Source organism: Suillus paluster (genome assembly GCF_016628075.1).
Source record: "Suillus paluster strain FC165 chromosome Unknown EDB91scaffold_9, whole genome shotgun sequence".
Taxonomy (NCBI): Eukaryota; Fungi; Basidiomycota; class Agaricomycetes; order Boletales; family Suillaceae; genus Suillus; species Suillus paluster.
The window spans coordinates 100,574-122,519 of record NW_024537569.1 but is presented as its reverse complement, the minus strand read 5'-3'; the positions used below and the strand labels follow the sequence as shown (position 1 = coordinate 122,519).

Below are 21,946 nucleotides of genomic sequence, written 5' to 3'. Positions count from 1 at the left end.
TACCTCAGCAACGCTTTGTTGAAGATGTCGGAAACCACAAGGTTTGAGGCAGCTTAGGCGTGTTCATTACAAAGTGGCATGGACATCGTGAGTACCCTCAAGTGCGATCCGTAGCCTTGCTTGACTTCTGTCTTGTACTCCCTCAGGAAGATAGAAATGTGGTCTCGAGCTGGCTCCCGCTTTTCGGAACGGCACACGAATTTCCTTGGACAACCACCAGGTCTGCAGAGATAGAATCCCGACGCGCGCAGATGGCCGACATCCTCATTTTTGACGTTCTGCTCATACGTGGCGGTATTCGTCAACCAGACATGTTGTATCCGCCCACAGACCTACATTCACTCCACAGGCTGTTGGATGTCATCAATGGCTCGAGTTATGACAGCTTGAAGAAGGACTGCTTGGTTTACATCCTCTTGAAGTGGTTTCAAGACGGACGAGAGGCTACTTTCGCGGAGGAGAGGTGTATTCCACCACAGTTTGTGTCCCTTGCAGATGCATATTGGCATCTGGACACTGGCATCCATGTCGAGGTATGTCATGCTCTTTAGTATCATAGTTTCTTTGACCTTTAATCACGGGCGATCCAGAAAGCAGTGTCAATACTATCAGATGCTCGACTTAATAGGGACTATGCATCCAAAATTATGCAAGCGCTCTCATTATCCGAGAACCCGTCCCCACTCATCGTGAAATATGTCCGCACCGCCAAGCCCCCGCTCGTGGAACCTGACGACATTGATATGTATGCGCTCGCACTTGCTAACTCGAGTCTTTGGGATGCATGGCAATTCCAACGCACTTTTCCTGATTCCTCTGACACACGTTCACGGCTACTCCATAAGCTCTTAGAGTGGTGTCTTTCGCGTGCGTAAACCGACCGACATTCCTTGTGACCCTTGTTGATGTTAAGTGTTTTGTAACAGCCAAACCACGCCCTGGACCGTTGGCACAACTCGTGGCATTCCCTCTATCCTCTATGGAACAGTCTCTACTCCATGCATATGCTCTCAAACCCCCGCATGACCTTCCATCAGCTTCTATTGCCATAGCACAAGACCTTGTCTGTGTCCGACTCGTCCAAAGTGGAGACTTTGCTGCAGCCATCAAACTAGACCGTCAGTTCTCTGTGGCAGGGTCTGCGGGTACAGAGGTTGTCAAAGCTGCACGAGAGAGGAAGAAGATGATGGATGATATCTTGGCGAATATGACATATGTAGAAAGGACGTCGCTGGAGAACGAGCTTGGCCAGCCGAGTACGCTGGTTCCTGCCCCGATGCCCCAGTTAGCGAAACCTGCGCCTCCGAAGCCCAGAGCACCTCTAGGCGATCTCAGCATGTCATGGGAGGAGATTCCATCTACGAGTTCTCTGAATGGGGCTTCCCCTCGTAGAACGGACAGTCTGACTCCCCGACTTCCCGAAAAGCATGCCAGTCTTTCTGGTTCTGGCCGTCTTGAGCCAAAATCATCACTTGTTGGCTCTGTTCCAGGCAGTCTCTTCTCCTCCTCATCGTCCCAAAAGCCTCCCGCTGCATCGCCCTTCGCTCAGCTTCCACCCCGCAAACCCGTTTCTGCGCCGCCTGTCCCCCTCGTGGGCCCATCCGGAATCACGTTCGCGCACAGCACCGCCTTATCGAAGGCTATGCATGCATCGAGCGCTCCAACTACGTCACTCTTTGAGAAGACTGGTAGTGCCAAACAGGCACCAAATGCGTTCTACAAACCACCTCCAGCACCGAATGGAACGAGTCGTGCACTTCATACGGAAGAAGTGGCCACACGGCCTCATACTCGCGAGGAAGATGATATCAGCATGGAATCTGATGACGACAATGCCTTCATCACCCATGAAGACGGCGACGTCACTACCATGCCGGGCGATGTGGATGATGCGCCTGAGCTTGCCTTCTCCGTGTTCGGCAACAAGAGCGCAGCCTCACCTGAGCACCGCACCCGTGCGCCCGCGTCTAAGCAGGCAGAAACCAAGAAACGTGCGCCTCCAGGCGCATTTTATGATGAAGACGAGGACGAAAGCGATGTTGGTTCCCCTCGCAGAAACGCCTTTCCGCAACAACGCGGCGCCCGTCGGTCTCAGCCCCGTGCGCATTCACCCAGCTCTCGAAGCAAAACCGTCAGTTCCCGTAAAGATAATATCAAGGGCCCTGCTCCCACACAGAGCATACCTGGCTCCTTACTTGACGAGGAGGAAGAGCAGGATGAAGATGATGTTGCTCCCTTGCCGCCCTCTCTCACTCGTAAAACCCGAACAGGCGCCTCAACTAAAGCTAAACCTGCAAAGGACGAAAAGACGCCTGCACGCCGGTCGTCCAGGTTGTCGACGACTTCGTCAGTAGCTTCCATGTCACCAGAACCGTTATCGCCTCCTGTGAGGACGACCAAAACTAGGAAAAGCATGCGAACTTCGACGGCGAGTGCTGGTGCGGCCTCTGCGACACGGAGTAGCTCAAGAAGAAAAGCCGTTAAAAGTTGAGATTGTAGTCGTGTTGAGTGCAGTCGACTTCCATAGTTTTCAGTATTTCCATACCCTTGCTATCTGTGGTCATACTCGTTGTGTGTTGTGGCTAACTAATGTTGGTGCTGACGAAGGTATCATTTCCCTGCGCGTTCATGTTTACCATTTGGTTTTATTCTAGCACGAGAAATTTAGTCTTCCCTGGACCAACAGAAGGAAGATATCAGGCACCCGACTTTTCGACATGGATGGTGAAGCAATGAGATGTCAAGCTCCTAAGCCTACGCTTATGTTTTTGTGACAATGGGCAATAACCTGCCGAAAATCACGAACACCGAGGGAAAACTCAGGGGGATGTTTAATTTGTTCATAACGAGGTCATTAAGATGCGAGAGCAATCTATCGGCACATGTCAAACCGTCTACAAGACACACCGCCAGCTGAGATATATCATGCAGCTCTTCTAGCAGTTCTTGGCACCAAAGCCCATAAGATGGTCATGAACGCCATCATCGAAATGAGTCTTTGGTCCACAAATAATCGGTCTTGGCACAAGCAAACTATTTAATAGGAACACTCACAATGGCTGTAAACTCTTGATTCCCGTCTTAGATGCAATGATCCCTGTCAAAAACGGGAAAAGCGCGGAACCTGCCTGTCCGAAGCCTGCTATCCAGCCGATCGATCCTACATTCAGGTTTCAGTTGACCATACTCATGCTACTAAACACGGAATTACCTGTGACGAGCCACCCAGGGAGGATACGTACTGTGTGATTCATAGCGATGGGGTACATCGGTCCCAAAATCACACCGATTAATGCGATCGCCACGCCTCCACCAATGAGTGAAGGTACCAGCCATACTATTAGCTCCAGCCCAATTGCAAGGATGGCGTAAATGAACAAGACACGACGTTCGCCGACCTGTGATTTGTTGGCATCCATTAACGTCGCATCCTATATGGACGGGATAGTGGCTTGCCTTTTTGTTCACCCACAAAAGACCGACACGGCCAAGCATAAGACCTATTAAAATATATAGTTGAACCCCCTAGCATAACTGAAAAAGCTTACCTCCAAAAAATCCTGATGAGATATATCCCGAACTCGGACCTCCTCCGCGCACATCGATGATGTACGTCACCATCCAGCCTAGAGCACCATTCTGAGTGAACATCTTTCGCACTCAAGTTACGTACTCACCACCTACAGTGACCTCCACTCCTACATACACCAATATAAAGAAGGCAAGGAGGTGCACTTCTCTGAGCCCCAATATCTGCTTGAACTGGCTACTTTCACTCGTTCCCTTTTCACCTGCTGGCTGTCCAATCTGAGCGAGGCACTCTGTGGGTTGTTTAGCCATTTCCTCGATAATATGAGTGCTTATCATACCATCCTGTGTTTTCAGCCCAAAGACTACTATCAACGACACAGTGGTTATGAATGCGATACCGAGGCTGCACAGGTAGTGAAATGACCAATGCGGGAGCTGAGCAAATTGCGTTGCTACCAAAGGAGACGACAAAGCGCCAGCTCCTGAACGAAAATCAATCACGGGTTTACGTTGCACCGCACAGAAGGGGGCGTAACTTACCGTATACCTTTCAATAGTGAGATAAATCGAGAATTCACGTTCAGGACAACACTTACCGCGTGGAGGATCCCCATTTTCGTCTCGGGGTTATCCTTGAGACTGGCCACATAACCATTCGATTGCGCGTCCTAGTTCCAAGGTCCATTTGGGTCGTAGAATCCATTCCACTTGTATTACTTACCTGTAAAGCCATTCCAAAGCCATTGATGGCGTAACCTAGCACGAATGCAGGAAATGGCAGGGCAGCTGATTCTATTGCATATGCTATGACTTGACATGCTGATCCTGAGCAATAATAAGGCAACTACGACCTCAGTGTAGTACGTGGTCTTACCTAGCACAATCACCTAGACCACGAAGCCTACCTCAGATCTCAAAAAACAATCATCGAATCGGATGACTTACCTTCCCAAAGCCGAATTTACCGTCTAGATATAGATTTGCGAACGCTCCAGATAGGAAGCCCTATCCCGTAACTCAGAAATTAGTGATTCTTGTACAGCAGTGAAATCGTACAACGCATGCGAACACGAATATCAGAGATACGACAGCGAAATCCAGCTGTTAGGATGATAGGACAGTCAGCTTCAGAGATAACTGCAGGTGTTTGAAACTACCTACGCCATACACTGTCTGTATCCGTGGGAGTAGTGGACCAGTTGTTCCATCATTCCATCCAGCTAGGTACATCGACCCACAGACTGTCGCAAACTGCACTCGTGCGCGCAGCCGCTGACCTTTCGTTTGGGCTTTCAGGTCAGAGATAGACGCTGCCCCTGAACCACTTGGAGACGACTCCACTTGCATTTCTATTCCTTCATTGTGTTTGTCACTTTCTTTAACGTCATGATGAGGGTTAACCGTCGGATGGCGCGAAGCCATATGACCTTCAGGAATCGCCGTCGTCTGCATAATGAGTTCTGAATTACAGCCTGGGGGAGGTTCTCGAATCCAAGGCTCTGAGTCGAAAACGAGACTTGCAGGTCGAGTACGTTCGAGTGAGCAACAGTGCAGGTACTTCGAAGGGATAAAGTCTCGATCTTCCAATGGGTGATATTAAGAAATTCATTGCCTGAGAAGAGCTGCGAGTAGCTAAAGGATCCAAGCCGTGGGGCCCGCAAGTGCTGTTGATCATGCGGGCGGTCCTGAGACTGCCGATAGGCTAATACGTAAACAAGTGCAAACGTAGATAAAATTTACTAACCATTCTTACTTGCAGGCCTAGATCTGAGGATGTGTGGTGATACCTTGTGGATCATACATACACCGCGCTATCGCATCCCAAATCCCAGTATGTAAGCCCATTATGAAATCTATATACATACGACCTGATTGCAAATTCAAACCTTTAATCGAACCCCGCAGGAACCACGGGACACCACCCATAACGCAATTACGAGGCCAAGTGGTATGCCAACCAATATAAAAAGGGGTATGAGGTGATTATGACTTGTACCGTTATTATGACACATACACAGGCTGCAGGATTTTTATTCCAGAATTCTGCGCGATAGCACCTGCCATAAACTTGAACCAGAGCTGCCTGTCCCACTCCTGCAATCTAACCGATGTCACCTATTTCCCCGGCCCGGGAGTTGGGAATCATATCATTACTATGTGTAGACTGTTTGAGGCATACCAATAAGTAACCAGCGAAGAAGGACGCGTCCTGCATGGTTCATGGCAATCGGATGCATTGGCCCTAAGTTCCAAGAACACGCCAATGACAGAGACGGCGACTGCATCGTCTACCAAAGATAGAACGAACTATATGACTACCATTGGCCTGGATGCCGTTAAGTTGCATCTTTGCTCAAAGGTTGCATGCGTCAGTCTCATTGACTACCACCTCTTCACCTTAGAACACACTTCCTGGGTCAAAGACTGGCAATGTTTCGGTTGCGGTATGCAGATTTTCCCTCAAGGCCCATCACCAAAATTCAATCTTTCCATCGATTATCTTTGCTTGCAGGATCCGCTTTTCCCTCATCATCTGGAACTGTAAATGCGCTCTAATGCTGATACCTCTGCTTACCTTGGTTCGGCTTGCGCTTATGGTATGTCTCTCCTCACCCAATATACCCGGTCACTCTATGCGAGCGGGAGGAGGTATTGCTCTCGTGCTTGATGAGGCCACACCACAGGTCGTTCAGGCCACTGGCCATTAGTCTTCGGAATGACAGAAACTCTTTATTTTCGGAGAACATCTATGTAACTCTATCGGCTCTTGCGAGACGTGCGTCATGATGAAGGGACTCAAAAGATATGTTGATTGATGGTGAGATAGGACCGAATCAACGCATCCTTTGAGTCTCTTCTGTTGGATTCCGGTCACTTATCGACAAGTCCGGGACACCGCAGGACAATTCCAACCGGCCCCGACGGACAAGCAACCCGACCTGTAGGATAGTTTGACTCTGGAGATGCTAGGACGCATCCGGACGAGGTTAGCACTATAAACCTTATTTAAATCATTCACTGCGGAGGAGTGCTTTACTGCGCGGAGCACTGTACATTGCACAGAGTATCATGTACTAGATAGAAGGTTGAAATATTATCTCTCTTATTCGCGTAACAAGTTCCACTTGTTCCCATTGCTCCGGTCCACTCCGCCCGGCTTCATTACACTCTGACCGGATTCGTTCCACACGGACCGGCTCCGATACACGTCCGCTACACTCCCCGAGGCCGGCAAGTACTGTAACCTATCCATACCTGCGGCTAACGCTGGCTACAATATACCATAACCTTTAGATCTTCATCATAACACACATCTCTCTGTTTTTTTAACTTTAGCCTTTAGCGAATTGTATTATCAAGATGTTTTCCTTTGCCATGGCGGACTTGAGCCTCAAGGCTAGGACCAGCACGACGTGCAGCATCTCGATATCTACGACTACATACTTCTACTTTTATATACAGACTAGTACCGCTCTATAGAACTTTATCATCTCACAATATATCGCCATCATACAATGCGTGTACACAGCCTGTCAACCTGATTGAAAATTCAAACCTTCAATCGGAACGACGCGAACCACGGGACGCCAACACCCATATTGCAGTCATAAGACCAAGTATGCCAACCAATCTAAAGGGGTGTGAGGTGATCATGACATCTTGGTACTGTTATTATAACACGTACACAGGCTGCAGGGTTTTTATTCCAGAATTTTGCGCGATAGCACCTACCATAAACGGGACCAGCGCAGAGCCTGCTTGCCCCACTCCTGCGATCCAACCGATGGCACCTATTTCCCGGGGATTGTGAATGACCAACCTTGTGTAAGCCGATCGGGACATACCAGTAAGTAACCAAGGAGGAAGGACGCGTCCTGCATGGTTCATTGCAATCGGATACATTGGCCCCAACAGCACGCCAATGATGGAGACGGCGACTGCATCACCGACCAAAGATGGAACGAACCATACGACGAGCTCGAGACTAATATCAGAAATGAATATCAGCGATAAAGCAAACATGCTTTCGAATCACTAACATGATAGTCAGAACGGCGTAGATGGACATGGCCAACCGTTCTCCGATCTATCCCCAAATCAGCTAAAATGTCCATCCACGCTGAATTGAGCGATTTACTTTTTCATTAACCCATAGCAAGGCCAGTCGACCAACCATGAGACCTACGGAATAAAAGGATAAGTCGAAGTCTATCGAATGGCCCTGTTGCATACCGCCGAAAAAACCGGTGGAGATATAACCAGATGAGGGCCCTCCACCTCTGGCATCGATAATGTAGGTAACGATCCAGCCTTTTTCAGAGCGTCAGATATAAAATTAAGATCGTGTACATAAACGGTCACGAACCTCCAATAGAAACCTCGACTCCAACGTAGAATAAAGTGAATGCTGCCAGAAGATGGACATCTTTGTTCATGAATATCTGCCTGAGATGACTATGCTCGCTTGTGCTGTTATCCGCAGTAACGATGCCTATCTCCGCAAGACATTCTGGTGAATGAAATTACTCTTAGAGACCAATCAAAAACCATGTCATGCAGATTGTCCTTACCTCGCTGGCGCTTGAACCGGAAGACTATAATTAAGGCGATTGTATTGGAGATCGCAATTCCAAGAGACGTAAAATAATGGAAATTCCACCGAGGTAGTTGCGCAAATTGAGTGGCAACCAGAGGAGATGAAAGTGCCCCGGCGGCTATGAGTTGTGAACATCGACTTTACGAAAATGTGCTGGTAAAATTACCATATGCTACATATTTCGGAGTGAGGGGTGAATAATCTGCATAAAAATGCCTGATTCGTACCTGCCATGAAAAGACCCATCTTCAGCTCAGCGTTTTCTTTAATGGATGCAACATAGGCAACCGAATTTGCGTTCTGTGTCACGATGTCTAGTAAATGTTCATGGTGATAAGCAAATATACTCGCCTGTAGAGCTAGTCCGATTCCGTTGATAAAGTACGCAAATATAAACGCGGGAAAGGGGGGCCCCGAGGACTCGATACAGTATGCCACGACTTGACATACGGAACCTGGAGTGCAAGAATTTAAGAATTGACACAGCCCTCGACATTTGTACGAAGCACCTAGTACCATCACCTTAAAAAAAGTCAGGGTTGTTATATTAATTTCCCAGTCTGAAGGGCGTACTTTTCCAAATCCTAGCCTCTCGGCCAGTATCACATTAGACACGGCACCCGTGATAAAACCCTATTTAACCCAGATAGTGAGAACCACTACCGGCCCGGATGTCTCGGACACAAACTTACCACACAAGCAAAAACGAATATCAGAGATACAACAGCATATCCAACCTAAAAAAAACACGTCAACAAGCAGTCGCGACACAATATACAAGAAAAAGCACCCCATAAACTTCCTGAATCCTCGGCAACATAGGGCCATTCGATCCATCATTCCAACCCTCTAGAAAGACGAACCAACACAGCGCCGCAAGTTGGATCTTCTCCCGCGTCTTTTGTGTTCTAGGCTTCGCGTGTGGCTGAGCGCATGAAAGTTTTTCCGAATGATCATTCTGCGTGTCCACGGGTGACACGGGCGAAAGCTCAATCGCATCTACAGAGCCTTTCGCGAGATCAAGCTTGCAGCGCGACCTAGGGGATGCTGTTCGATATGTCGATGCAGCCCCTGAGGCGGGATACGCCTCGTCTAGGGCAAAAACGGGGTCAGCCGTGGCTGGTGGAAGAGACATTAGGCGAAGAGAGAATGCGAGGGAAAGGATAAGACTCACAGTGCGAACATCCATCGGTGCCAGCTTCTTATGAGACCAAGTCCACTGGAGTGTCGGACGAATGGTCCGCCCCTTTTACATACTCAAAAATAAAGAGCATGTAATTCTGACGTGCATATTGGTGCTGCTCGTATCCGAAGTTACATGTCAGACCACTTCATTGACCTGATGTGACCTGAAGTGGCCCTCATATATTGCCCTCGTGAATGTTTCATTGACCTAAACTTGACCTGAAACGTTAATGAACGGGGGAGACTAAAAACCTCAACCTAGGCGGCCTAGGTAAATTTCTGGAATGCGAATCGTTCACTGGCAGCCGCTCCTTGTGGAATAGTGCAAGGAACACACCATTTCTGGTCACAGCGGTAGCCAGTGTCAGTGAACCCTTTCCATCATGAGTCAGGGGGCTTACTTCAGTGTTCAGAGTCCGGACAAGCTGCACGGCGCAAGACTGACAGAGAACCTGACTTGAAGCTTGAGGTTTTACGTTATGCCAAGCAAAAAGATCTTTATCTCAGTCTGGACATTTCTACGACACCATATAATAAAATACCAAACAGGATTGTAATATCTCAGTCTGGACCTCCGCTTCACCTGAATTCGGTCAGGTGCGTGTAGGATATGCAGGCTCAGTAATTATTGGCTCCGTTAACCTTGTCCTTGAGTTGTCCAATGAATTGTTGATAGCTCGGTAAAACATCGGCACGATCTTGTATGAGGCAGCTGAGGGCCCAGAGCCGCAAGGGCGGCTCGCCATCCTCCTTGACAAGATACAGATGGGGATAGTAGACGCCTCTACGCATCTCACGTATTTTCTGGATGATAGCGTTGACCCGCTGTGAGAAATCGTTATCAAGAACAGGAAGTGTCGTCTGATGGTAAGGTATTTATCAGCGACATGGAGAATGGACCTCGCAAAAAAATAAGATGCGCACCTTGCCGCCGCGTAGCACCTCGTAATTTGGAAGATTGAATACATCCATTACGAGTTGTGGTACAGCATCACGGCCGACCCACAAGAATATCGTCTGACCATCCTCAATCAGGTACAAACCATGTCTCTCCAGCCGTTCCGAAGTGAGGGGCAAAGGAATTGGTAACATCACACCTTGCTCGCCCACCGTACCCGCCTGGGGATATTGTTATTGAAATACCTGCGACAATCCAAACTAAACTTACTTCAGGTGACATGTTGTGCAGCGAATAGAAGGTGGGATGAATGTACGGGATGAGGGTTTGCGAAGGTAGCGAGGTCAGCAGTGCCTGGGCATAGGCCCTGAGATCAGGAGGAATTTGCGCGCTTTGACGAATGCCAACCTACATGGGGAAGTGAGTCAGGTCACTCATGCACAAACAATGTAAAAACTCACATTCTTCAATAGTCCGAGAACCAACACAGGCAGCATCTTCAGGTTCTCCGAGATCGCTAGTTGCGCATTCGCACCTGCACCTGCGGATGTCATGCTGCTCTTGTAACTGGACAGGATCTCCACGAGGCGCTGGTGCACTGCGTCACGGGCATCCTCCAGCTTATGTGTCAACGAGCGCTCAACGGCTTTGTTCGCCAGCAGGGTCGCGATCGCCACCTGGTCAGCAGACGCGAAAACTTCGGTAAGGCTGCTAGTGGTCGGTAACGCAAGAGTAATAACACGGATACGTCGCTCTCCATGACACGTTGTGTGTAAAACTGCAGTCTGCATCACGACAAATGGTTGCGTAAGGGTGTCCTCGATCTGGATCTCAATGGCGTAAGACTGATCGGTGGGCACGGCGGGCATGGCCAGGAGGTCAGTGGAGCGAACGAAGAAGTTTCCGTGGAACGAAGCCATGCGCAAACCTTAATTGCACATATGAGCTTCGATAGCGGAGAAGCAAGGGTCTCTTACCTTTCGAAGCACGGACACGCATAACGGCCTCCAACATGATCGGCATTGCCAAGACTTCACCGAACTCGTGCGCAAATTTAATGGCATCCTCAGACCGAGCAGCATTGAATGCAGGATAGAAGTAGGTTTGACCAGAAGTGTAATGTGGGAGACAAGCTATTACAATGCATCAGGTAGATTGTTGAGAAGAATGATATGAAGCCACGAACCGAGACTGGCAACATCCTGGTATGCAGCACTGAATAGGAACATGTCCACTGACACCTGGGCACGCGAGCACTCGATGGCGAACGTCTTGTAGAAAGGTGAGGCAGCTTGCAGTAGGCCAGATTCCTGCAGATGCATCATCAGCAAAACTATAAGTAGCAACATGAGCAGTGGCTTACTTTTGACGTGCCAAGAATTTTGAGATCTTCGCGGTTCTTGAGTACACCGGCACCAATATTTGGCAAAGAGGACGAGAGTACCATGATCTTGCCACCGATAGGAGCCTACAAACCTTTTTAGAAACCGTAATGTATTTTCATTCAGTGACTGACCATCAGCTTAAAGCCAGCTTGCAGTGCGGGGCCCATTGCACTTCCAACAGTGTGATTATCCTGGAACATATCATTGATCCTGCCAAGCAGCGACTCCAGCGACTGGCGCGCTTCCGTCAAGTTTATGAGGAGGTCAGTAGGTTTCGGCAAAAAGACATCATCGACGTCTGAAACAACGAGCATCGTCGACTCCGTTGTCCCAGGCTACAAAGGGAACGCATTAGCACAATAACTTAGAAGATCAGACAGAGTACCAACAGGCATAGAGAAAAAATAAAGAGAAGTGTCGTAGGCGATAATGGCGACTTTGGTGCGCTCATCCTCGTTGGGTATGCGATCAAGGTTTTCAAGGATAGTGCGTGTCGCCGTCGCCACCATACCTGTAAGAAATTATCACAAATCTGCAACGTCACCTAACTATGATGGCTTACCCGACTGCACGGCGGTATGGCTCACATCGATGAGAATCACGTACACAGCAGGCTGTGGTGGGCGGACCATGTACTCGGTGGGTGCAACAAATTCGACGACAGAGTGGTTAAGCTCGTCTCTAGCCCATCGGTCTCCAGGCTGATTCCGTATTTGGTCCCAATCAAAGAGTTGGGGAACCTCGTTCGACATGCTGCACATGCAACACCGCCAGCTGTGATCGTAATAGGTCAGCACACAACATAAATCTTCAACGCATATCAAACTCACCGATTGCCGTTGTCGATGAATTGCACATAAGGATTTATGTATGTCCTGCACCGTCTGCATCGCGCAATCACTGTGTCATTCACAACAGGCACCGGCGGCTCGCCCTCCTTCACCGTTCGGTAGGGAGTGATCACCAGACCCAATGGAATCTTGGATTTGTTTAGTAGCGAAGATGTGGTCGGAATGGCATTCATGGTACACCGCTGGTACGACGGATCTGAATTTGCGTACGGCGATGGAGTGATGCACGCGTTCGGAGGCAACCTGATCTCTGGAGGAGGGCGAACCAACTCACGAGGGTCCGGTGGCGACGTAAGTAAATTGGTAGTCGTGAGATGTAGCGGCTTCGCCCCCACCCCCATCTGCCCAAACTGATCTGTGAGATGGTGGATTGGCGCATTAGGTGGATGATACGCTGGCTCCTGACCGAACCCAGGAGCATTGATGTATTGGGGCTCCTGTTGAGGCGCGTAGTATGATGGCTGCTGGGCTTGCTGCTGACCTGCAAAACCCCCCTCTCCCGCGAGTCCTGGAGTGAAGAGCTGGCCAGTGGCTGCGGGCTGTTGTGGTTGTTGCTGTTGCTGCTGCTGCATACCAGGTGCGCCATACTGGTCTCCAAGGGCATCGCCTGCGCCGTAGTACACTTGTGTCTGACCGGCTGCGTATTGGCGACGCTTAGTGTGATGTGTCATTGACGGGGGAGGCGACCCCGACGGTGCATTGTCTATCGGTTGAGCTGATACAGAAGTCGGTACTTCCCATTGGCTGCGTCCAGTTGAAGGTTCTATAAGGGAGGAGATTGGTTTATGTCGATGTTCATGCAGGTCACGTACGAATGAAGAGATATCTCTGGCTAGCGGGATCCCTGCAAGTTTTTCGTCAATAAAAGTGCAGAAAGTCGAAGTCGACGAGTCTTATACCATTCCGCTGTCCACCCAGGAGGAAGCTGCTGAGAAGGAGAGGCCATAGACGTGAAAATCGGACAACTTAGGAATGTATGGTCACAGCAACTATCAGAAGGGATTTTGTTATAACACGACACGTAGCCAACACGTACAAACAACTTTCGCAGCAAGTCTTTTTGCAAAGTCAAAATATATGCTGTAATAATTTAACGAATAGGTGGTTGACACGATGTGGTTAGGTAGTACTATCGTGGAGATCTTTTCTTGTCTAGTCTGTTTAATAGCACTCCTGTACATTGCTCAAGTGCATTTGTTTCCTCTACCTTGGCGTCCGCGCAGCCGGCCCACCTAATCTTAAGGTTATCGTCCACGAGATAGACGTACCCGACGTGTTTATTCACCATACCAAGCTGCTCGCGCAAGAACTCCATGTTCTGGCTCGATACCAAGTATGTCGGGTGTAGCTCTGGGGGAACCGACTTGGCTATCGATGAAAGAAACAACGACACAAGGAAGGACTTCAGAAGGTTCTCTTGCAAGTTGATCTGCACATATTGGTACAGTGGATTTGAAAGATACCTCGTATTCGTCGGTGTGGTGAAACCATTTACGTGTATCTGAGTATGCTCAGCATCGAGAACGATAAGGAAGGAGACGCGAGCGTACCTCTGACATCCTTGTGGATAACATAGATATCACGGAGATACGTCCTTCACAAATGCTGGTTGTATGTTTTTTGGACTTCGTGTCCAGGCTTGAGCCGACGATATTTGGGAAATAAAGCGCTTTCTGGGTAAATTGTCAATCACCTTGCCATCATGAAGACTACAGAACATACGTCCTCACGAATCATCACTTTAGGTGCTATCCACGTCTTACCACCGTGCCTCCTTGTTGCATTGAGGTCAGTAAAATAGCCTTTCGTAGCTTCTTTCATCCTGCAAGCCGTCAAAACAACTCCGAAAGCAATACATCGATAACCAGCTCACAGGTGCTCTCTTTGTGCCAAGCGCGTCTCCTGATTCATCATCTCCTCTCTAGTATCTGCCCAAGTTTTCAGGACAGACGAAGGACTCTCCTTCACGCCGAGCGGACGCTGCAAGAACGGTAATGTCAACTCATCGGGAGAAGCCTTCGCTGACTTCTTCGCGGACTCTTCAGTTCCAGAGGTCAAATATCTTGCACATCCTGGACTCTGAATGAATCTGCGCAGGGTAACTGTTTCTTGCCAGCGTGCACGGACAAGTGCGCGGACAAGCATTTATGTAAGGTCAAAAAGCAAAAATTCCTAATCGGGCGCGTGGAGGTCATATGTCACGTGAAGGTATATAAGCGGGCGAGTCGCGCCCCGAGTCCGTTTGTTGATTGTCATCTCTTTATCACAAACCACTACCACCACCAGTTCAATACCAACCAACGCTATCAATGGTCCGTCGTTCTTTTGTATCAGTTCCAGTTAAATCTCATTTAGGACATTTTCTAGTCTGGCAAGGGTCAGTGGATTTGGGAACTTTTGGATCACTCAGGCGTATTGACATACCGGTGCAGGTAAAGCAGGCAAGTCTTCCTCTGGCGGCAAGGCTGGCGGTGAAGGCAAGTCACAATCACGCTCCGCAAAGGCCGGTCTTCAGTTCCCCGTCGGTCGTGTCCACCGTCTTTTGAAGAAAGGCAACTATGCCCAGCGTGTTGGCGCAGGCGCTCCAGGTAAGTCAGCTGTCTCGCAAACAAACCCATTTGAACTAACGCTTTCCAGTCTACCTTGCCGCAGTTCTCGAGTACCTTGCCGCCGAAATTCTCGAGCTTGCAGGCAATGCCGCCCGTGATAACAAGGTTGGTGGACTTTCTGTCTTTTGAGGACCAGCGAACTGATCATCCCCACAGAAACAACGTATTGTGCCCCGGCATCTGCAGTTGGCCATCCGAAACGACGAAGAGTGAGTCAGCTTCCCATCTCCAATGTTCAGCGACTGATATCACTCTAGATTGAACAGACTTCTAGGTGACGTAGTCATCTCACAGGGAGGAGTAGTCCCCTTCATCAACCCCGAACTGCTGCCTAGTAAATCAAAGTATGCCACGTGTTGTATGGTGTATGCAGATCTGACGTCCTTTACAGCAAAGGCAAGAAGGAGGGTGCGAGCCAGGAGGTGTAAATTTCTACGCATCTTATATCTTGCACTGCTTATTCTCCTTTTACCTACTTTTTATTACATTCATTTTGTATCATACATGTTCGGCCGTGTTTCTATTAGTCTGTATTCGAGTCCTTCTAGTACCGAACTAAAGCATATGAGCCTGGCGTGTTTGTTTGTACTTGTTGAATTTACAAGCACTATCTCGATTCTCCACTCCTGGACCAGGACGGCTCATATTTCTAGACAAGTCTGAGCTGTGTCAACAATGACACGGTTTTGCCCTCCCAATCGGCGGGAGTTCACTCTCGTTCTGTTCTCCGTCACAATTTTTGTGGTCTTCTATAACTTCGAAGCGACTTTCGACCTCTTCGCGCCTGGCACGTCCTTATTAAATCCCTCCGCAGATAGCAGCGGCCTCGAGATGGACATATTCGGGGACTGGAAGTCTGATGAGGCGCACATATCCAGTGTTCATAAACAGCAGGAGGAGATGGAAGATAACGCAGATGGAGATATTTGGATAAAGGACCTTGTATCTGAGGCCCAGAAGCAAGTCATCTTCGGAAACATCAATGTTAATGATGGCTTTATGCACTGGGGCAGTGACGTGCCTCAAACTCAAGTGATGAAACACGTCGCTGGTGGGTACACTGCAACTACTTATGGGGGTACCACTCATGTTGCCTACCCAACCCCTATAGGATTTTCGATACTGGACAATGTAGTAATATGCAACGGCACAATTTTCATCGTGACGGATTCTCCTTCAAGCTTCCCTTCGTTGGGTTCCATTGCATCATCTGTTGGGAACCCGCACGAAGCTCCGCGTCCAGAAGAATGGGAAGTCCTGTCAATCGAGCAAGCGAGAGACAAACTTGGTTCGTATGGTGGACTGTGAGTTTTGACATGTACCATTTTTCATTTCTGACTGCTCATAATGTTGTCCAGGATTCAAGGTGCCAGTTGGCTATCGTATGACGTGACTCCTAGTTCGTCAACACCTGTATCTTCATGAGCCCGTCCTTACATCCCATATCTAGACAACTACACGCTGTTCTCGCTCTGGCGGACCCACAGCTCCCTGAACGCATCGACATCTCCAGAACTTTTCCGTCCGCCACGACGACTGTTCTTCCCGAATATCCCTACTTTGCAAGGTGAACGGCCCGAAGTCAACGTGCGGCCCATCCTTAGACGCTATCGTTCGGACAGTGGTTTCCATCCATATCTTCCCAAGGCAGCTTTTCCAATGCTCGGGTTGATGTATAAAGAAGACTGGGAAGATTATGCGCTGATGGAAGTCCCATTCCTTTTCGAGAGGCTGGTTGTTGCCGATTTTGGTGCGGCTGAACGTGCAACAAATGATCTGCCTCCATTCGCTCTCTCTCTTATTGGCTTAGATGCGTCAAAGGAATGGTGGGAGCCAATTAGGGAGAATCTTGCCAAGTTCTTGCACGTAGACCCCCATGCACAAAACCCCAACGGCGGAGGGGAAAAGACGATAGTCACTTACATATCTCGTCAGGACGCCAGAAGTGGCCCAAAGCTCAGGAGAGCTGACCACGATGCGTTGGTTAGTGCTCTTGAACAGTTGCGTAGGAGTGACAACTTCGAGGTCTACGTAGTTTCCTCAGAAGAGGGGCACTGGACAGAGAGAATGTCAGCCATCGCCCAATCTACTGTAAGTGTGCATCGCTTGTAAAGGTGCTGCACTGCGACTAACATGTGATTCTTTGTATGAAGGTCGTTCTGGGTGTTTATGGAGATAGCCTCGCGGACAGCGTGTTTATGAGGCCATCAGGGCACTCGACTCTCATGGAATTTTTCCCCTTGGACGTCTTCACTCGCGACGCAGAAACATCGGTTCGCTCCTTAGGCATTCACTACATCGCCTGGTGGAATGATCGGTACGCCCTGCCTTCTGATAAATTCTCTTCTCAGATCCCTCATTATTTATCTATAGGCAGTTCCAAAGTGGCAGTCTTCCAGCTGTGGCTCCAGGGGGTGATTATGATGAAGTTCTGATCGACGCTGCTGCAGTCGTGCAGGCCATCCAGGAAGTCATTCGCACGTAGAAACTATCGGCGAAGGGTTCATCAGCAATCTCATGAACCTTACCCCTGTCCAATGATTTTCCGTCATTTTAGATTCTTGAACCGAATCGCCACTGGCCGCGCTCGGAATTCCCGCTAGGTAGCGGGAATGACACATGGACTTCTAGACATTATAGGATTACTTTTGGTAACTTCCTGTTTCTTGTATATTTGTTCGTCTACTTGCTCTACAGGACAAGGGTACTCCTCCTTGTTGTCTTTTCACGACAACCTAATGACTGTACATATTTGCACCGTAACTTACTTATTCCCAAGGAACGTAAAGTGGTCGAACTCTTCAGACTCGATCCACAACTCGTCCCAGCCAAAACTTTGGTTCATTGAACCGAGCATATAATTAATGGTGTGAACTATGTTGCGGCCACGGAAGCTAACCCACTATGCTTGATTGTTGTATTCTGCTCCTGCACGAACGTTAACCCTCTGTCAGTGGTATATGTACTGTCACAAACCAACAGGAGCACAACGAGTATCGCCCAGTTAACTTTTTTGCAGAGCGTTCGACCCCGAACTTATACTCAACACGAGGTACAGAATAGCAGATAATGAATTAGAGTGTACACTCAATATCGTGCCCGATGCATGTGTATGTGTCATCTCCACAAACAATATGTAAGGCTAGTTGTGAGTTCGAAGGGGAATTGGAGCTAAACGAAGCAAATAGGAGCGAGCGCGAAGGTAATCGAAACGAGTCGGTAAACGTGTGGGACTAAGTCTTGCTGTGAGGTCTTTCGATCGTGCTTGGAGCGGGGATGTGAATATAGGATTCGTTTCCCTTCGCTATCGGTATGAATGTACATGCGCGGTATATATACGTTTTCGAATGGTCAACTAGGCCGGAATCGGCATGAAGAGCATATGGTGAGGTGAAAATACTCGGTCCAAGAAAGGGATTGTGAAGTGTGAGCACAAGGTAAGATCGTAAAAGGAAATGAAAATGGAAGTTTGTAACTCGGATGCGAAGAGTAACGGAGTCACGTCGTCTTCGCTTTGAAGCGTGATCGGTTTGTAGAGGATATGCAATCCTTACAAATACATGGAATAAGATCGTCATTAACAAGGTCTAGAAGCGTTGAGTCAACCCACTGCAACGGACAGAACAGGGTAGAGAACTCACTCATCTCGGCAATTCCGCCAGTGCTGTCCATATGCCATGCGGCTCAAATCGAGCTCAATACACCCTCTGGGTATTACCAATGCAGTATAAGGTGTATAGAATGGCTCCCGGGAAGCGGGTGGCACCCAGAATAGGAGTCGACGATGGGGCCCTACCATCCATCCATCAGATCGCGGAAGAAAGGAGGTCGAGCGCCATTCATCATGGGAGGTGTCTTCCATTAGTTCAGTAGTGTCGTACAGCGCATGAGTCGAGTCAGATGAGAAGCAAATGAAGTGATAGTTCCGAGTGTCAGTTGACATGGTAGCGCTGTCCTCCATTGGATGCATGGTGCGACTTTCACCAGGGGGGAATGCTGCAGAATCTTTGTTGGCTGAATCCTCAAACGGCACATGCAATGGTTGCCCAATTGCTGCATCCCACAGCCGGACAGTCATATCATCCGAAGTAGATGCGATGCGAGTGCCATCCGGCGAGAATGAGACTGAGTTGACCCAACGGGTGTGCCCTCGCAAGGGTTCACCAACTGGCTGGCCTGATGCTGCATCCCACAGCCGGACAGTCCCATCCCCCGAACCAGTCGCGATGCGACTGCCATCCGGCGAGAACGAGACTGATTCAACATCATCAGTGTGCCCCCGCAAGGGCTCACCGACTGGCTGGCCCGTGGCTGTATCCCACAGCCGGATAGTCTTATCATGTGAACCAGACACGATGCGAGCGCCATCCGGCGAGAATGAGACTGATTTAACTGAACTAGTGTGCCCCCGCAAGGGCTCACCGACTGGTTGGCCCGTTGCTGCATCCGATAGCCGTACAGTGTGGTCGTCCAAACCAGACACGATGAGAGTGCCATCCGGGGAGAACGAGACTGAGTTAAACCAATGGGTGTGCCTCCACAAGGGCTCACCGACTGGCTGGCCCGTCGCTGCATCCCACAGCCGCATAGTGTTATCCCTCGAACCAGTCACAATGCGAGTGCCATCCGGCGAGAACGAGGCTGAAACGACCGAACAAGTGTGCCCCCGCAAGGGTTCACCAACTGGCTGGCCCGTCGCTACATCCCATAACCGGACGTCCATATCTTTCGAACTAGTAATGATGCGAGTGCCATCCGGCGAGAACGAGACTGAGTTGACCGTATCAGTGTGCCCCCGCAAGGGCTCGCCAACTGGCTGACCCGTCGCTGCATCCCACAGCCGCACAGTCGTATCCCAACTACCAGTCACGATGCGAGTGCCATCCGGGGAGAACGAGACTGAGGTAATCCAAGAGGTGTGCCCACGAAAGGTATCGCTGACTGGCTGCCTTGTCACTGCATCCCACAGCCGGACAGTATTATCATCCGAAGCAGACACGACGCGAGTGCCATCCGGAGAGAACGAAACTGAGTTGACCGAAAGGGTGTGCCCCCGCAAGGGCTCACCGACTGGCTGGCCCGTTGCTGTATCCCACAGCCGGACAGTCCCATCCCTCGAACCAGTCGCGATGCGACTGCCATCCGGCGAGAACGAGGCTGAGTTGACCGAATTTGTGTGCCCCCGCAAGGGCTCACCGACTAGCTGGCCTGATACTACATCCCACAGCCGCACAGTCCGATCTTCGGAACCAGACATGATGCGAGTGCCATCCGGCGAGAACAAGACTGAATAGATAAAATTTGTGTGCCCCCGTAAGGGCTTACCGACTGGCTGGCCTGTTGTTGCATCCCACAGCCGGACAGTCATATCATCCGAAGCAGATGCGATGCGAGTGCCATCCGGCGAGAATGAGACTGAATTGACCGAACGGGTGTGTCCCTGCAAGGGCTCACCGACTGGCTCGCCCGTCGCTGTATCCCACAGCCGGACAGTCTCATCCCTCGAACCAGTCGCGATGCGATTGCCATCCGGCGAGAACGAGACTGATTTGACCACATTTGTGTGCCCCCGCAAGGGCTCACCGACTGGCTGACCCGATACTGCATCCCACAGCCAGATAGTCCCATCCCTCGAACCAGTCACAATACGAGTGCCATCCGGCGAGAACGAGACTGAATTGACCCAATCAGGGTGCCCACGGAAGGGATCACCAACTGGCTGCCCCGTCGCTGCATCCCACAACCGCATAGTGTTATCCCTCGAACCAGTCACGATGCGAGTCCCATCCGGCGAGAAACAGACCGACTGCACCGCACTCGTATGGCCAGTGAGCACATTCTGAGCAGCTGTCCAGTGTAAATCATGTCCAGATGCCAGACGAAGAGTATTCGGAAAATTTGCAGCGAATTTTTTAGATATCGCAGAGTTGACGGGTGAGAACGGCAGGGATGATACATATAGATGTGGCGTGCTGTGCGATATGCTGCCGCCAAAGATTTGAATGAATCTCTGCACGTCCATTGCAGTCGACGAAGAATCTTCGTATCCGGAACGCCCCTGTTGTTGCGCGTGAGTGGGTCTCTGACAGCGTTCGGCAACCATGTGCTCACCTTCAGCCACTGAGCAATGAGCGGAAGGACGACAACTGCGCCGCTCAACGCGTTGGTAAGGGCTAGTGATTCGAGCCAAAAGAGCAATCGCTCGTGGTCGAAGAATGATTTCACTTCGTTTGCGAGCTTCGTACCAAAGTCTGTTGTTCGTACATGCAGAGCCCAAAATCGACAGGAATATGACAAATGCGGGGGGATGCATCTCTGAACTCGTTCTGGCAGTCCTGTGTCTTCGCAATTAGGGAGATACGAGGACTTCAAATTGCAGATATTGAAGGAAAGTCCATGTTCCATCACTCGAAGTGACGCAAAAGCAAGGTCGCATTGCACTTTCGAGATGTCGACGAAGAAATCTCCACTGCATTCTGGGTCTGTCAGAAATTCGCGGAAGGATGCATGAAGAGGACGGATTGGGGAATCTGGGGTGGTGGTGCCGCTGAGGAGGGATCCCATGCTTTTGACCACAATCTCCACCTCGTAATGGTCACTTTTGTCTGGAAAATGGTCCCGCATGGCATTCAGGGAAGCTACAGGGAGGGGTTCAGCTGTGCCAAGTATTTGTCCCATCACAGAACAAAATCTTGTGAGCGCTTTCATACGCAGGGGCTGTCGGTTCCTGGCACTTGTAGGTGCATCCGCGTCCATGATTTCTGTCAACATGAGGCGATACATGTCATACAACAAGTCGTCCGGTTCGCTGGGCTCGCGGTTCACGAGAACATTTAAGCGTTCGATTGGATATAGCCCAGCAGACGTTTGGTCGATGTATCTGCAGGCGA

The 21,946-nt window shown here is 49.7% G+C and overlaps 7 protein-coding genes across 7 annotated transcripts; 3 read left to right on the top strand and 4 right to left on the bottom strand.

Annotated features, from left to right (window-relative positions):
• The first annotated feature begins 16 nt into the window (after window positions 1-16).
• Window positions 17-2,735, top strand: EDB91DRAFT_1327609 (nuclear pore complex assembly-domain-containing protein). The gene is made up of 4 exons (XM_041325251.1): window positions 17-87; window positions 147-533; window positions 591-867; window positions 927-2,735. The coding sequence occupies exons 1-4, from the start codon at window positions 79-81 to the stop codon at window positions 2,489-2,491; spliced, it is 2,238 nt and encodes a 745-aa protein (XP_041180595.1). The 5' UTR covers window positions 17-78; the 3' UTR covers window positions 2,492-2,735.
• A 76-nt stretch (window positions 2,736-2,811) lies between these two features.
• On the bottom strand, window positions 2,812-5,304 carry EDB91DRAFT_1113049 (MFS general substrate transporter). Its single transcript, XM_041317834.1, has 15 exons — window positions 5,276-5,304; window positions 4,693-5,222; window positions 4,588-4,632; window positions 4,477-4,536; window positions 4,406-4,418; window positions 4,253-4,356; window positions 4,128-4,199; window positions 4,072-4,078; window positions 3,870-4,013; window positions 3,678-3,821; window positions 3,549-3,626; window positions 3,457-3,500; window positions 3,212-3,398; window positions 3,055-3,160; window positions 2,812-2,996 (listed from the first exon to the last, which is right to left on the bottom strand). The coding sequence occupies exons 2-15, from the start codon at window positions 4,981-4,983 to the stop codon at window positions 2,924-2,926; spliced, it is 1,368 nt and encodes a 455-aa protein (XP_041180594.1). The 5' UTR covers window positions 4,984-5,222; window positions 5,276-5,304; the 3' UTR covers window positions 2,812-2,923.
• Window positions 5,305-6,903: 1,599 nt separating this feature from the next.
• Window positions 6,904-9,060, bottom strand: EDB91DRAFT_871460 (MFS general substrate transporter). The gene is made up of 14 exons (XM_041328667.1): window positions 8,919-9,060; window positions 8,821-8,865; window positions 8,702-8,761; window positions 8,480-8,650; window positions 8,356-8,428; window positions 8,295-8,300; window positions 8,103-8,246; window positions 7,898-8,041; window positions 7,765-7,842; window positions 7,670-7,713; window positions 7,572-7,618; window positions 7,377-7,516; window positions 7,217-7,322; window positions 6,904-7,162 (listed from the first exon to the last, which is right to left on the bottom strand). Exons 1-14 carry the CDS (start codon window positions 8,946-8,948, stop codon window positions 7,090-7,092), a joined length of 1,161 nt encoding a protein of 386 aa, XP_041180593.1. The 5' UTR covers window positions 8,949-9,060; the 3' UTR covers window positions 6,904-7,089.
• An 871-nt stretch (window positions 9,061-9,931) lies between these two features.
• Window positions 9,932-13,393, bottom strand: EDB91DRAFT_1048043 (Sec23/Sec24 trunk domain-containing protein; the record flags this gene model as incomplete). Its single annotated transcript, XM_041313364.1, has 13 exons — window positions 9,932-10,174; window positions 10,238-10,432; window positions 10,482-10,619; window positions 10,673-11,139; window positions 11,189-11,344; window positions 11,398-11,521; window positions 11,575-11,679; window positions 11,728-11,931; window positions 11,986-12,107; window positions 12,159-12,370; window positions 12,427-13,210; window positions 13,260-13,291; window positions 13,347-13,393. 13 exons carry the CDS (start codon window positions 13,391-13,393, stop codon window positions 9,932-9,934), a joined length of 2,829 nt encoding a protein of 942 aa, XP_041180592.1.
• Window positions 13,394-13,504: 111 nt separating this feature from the next.
• EDB91DRAFT_1113037 (ATPase assembly factor ATP10) lies at window positions 13,505-14,721 on the bottom strand. Its single transcript, XM_041317833.1, has 4 exons — window positions 14,321-14,721; window positions 14,170-14,269; window positions 13,998-14,120; window positions 13,505-13,948 (listed from the first exon to the last, which is right to left on the bottom strand). Exons 1-4 carry the CDS (start codon window positions 14,590-14,592, stop codon window positions 13,577-13,579), a joined length of 867 nt encoding a protein of 288 aa, XP_041180591.1. The 5' UTR covers window positions 14,593-14,721; the 3' UTR covers window positions 13,505-13,576.
• Window positions 14,692-15,681, top strand: EDB91DRAFT_1113035 (histone-fold-containing protein). The gene is made up of 7 exons (XM_041317832.1): window positions 14,692-14,759; window positions 14,815-14,824; window positions 14,880-15,035; window positions 15,085-15,161; window positions 15,213-15,265; window positions 15,314-15,400; window positions 15,448-15,681. The coding sequence occupies exons 1-7, from the start codon at window positions 14,757-14,759 to the stop codon at window positions 15,482-15,484; spliced, it is 423 nt and encodes a 140-aa protein (XP_041180590.1). The 5' UTR covers window positions 14,692-14,756; the 3' UTR covers window positions 15,485-15,681.
• Window positions 15,682-15,731: 50 nt separating this feature from the next.
• On the top strand, window positions 15,732-17,541 carry EDB91DRAFT_1047900 (uncharacterized protein; the record flags this gene model as incomplete). Its single annotated transcript, XM_041313353.1, has 6 exons — window positions 15,732-16,107; window positions 16,168-16,360; window positions 16,415-16,455; window positions 16,507-17,147; window positions 17,210-17,373; window positions 17,430-17,541. The coding sequence occupies 6 exons, from the start codon at window positions 15,732-15,734 to the stop codon at window positions 17,539-17,541; spliced, it is 1,527 nt and encodes a 508-aa protein (XP_041180589.1).
• Between the last annotated feature and the right edge of the window lie 4,405 nt (window positions 17,542-21,946).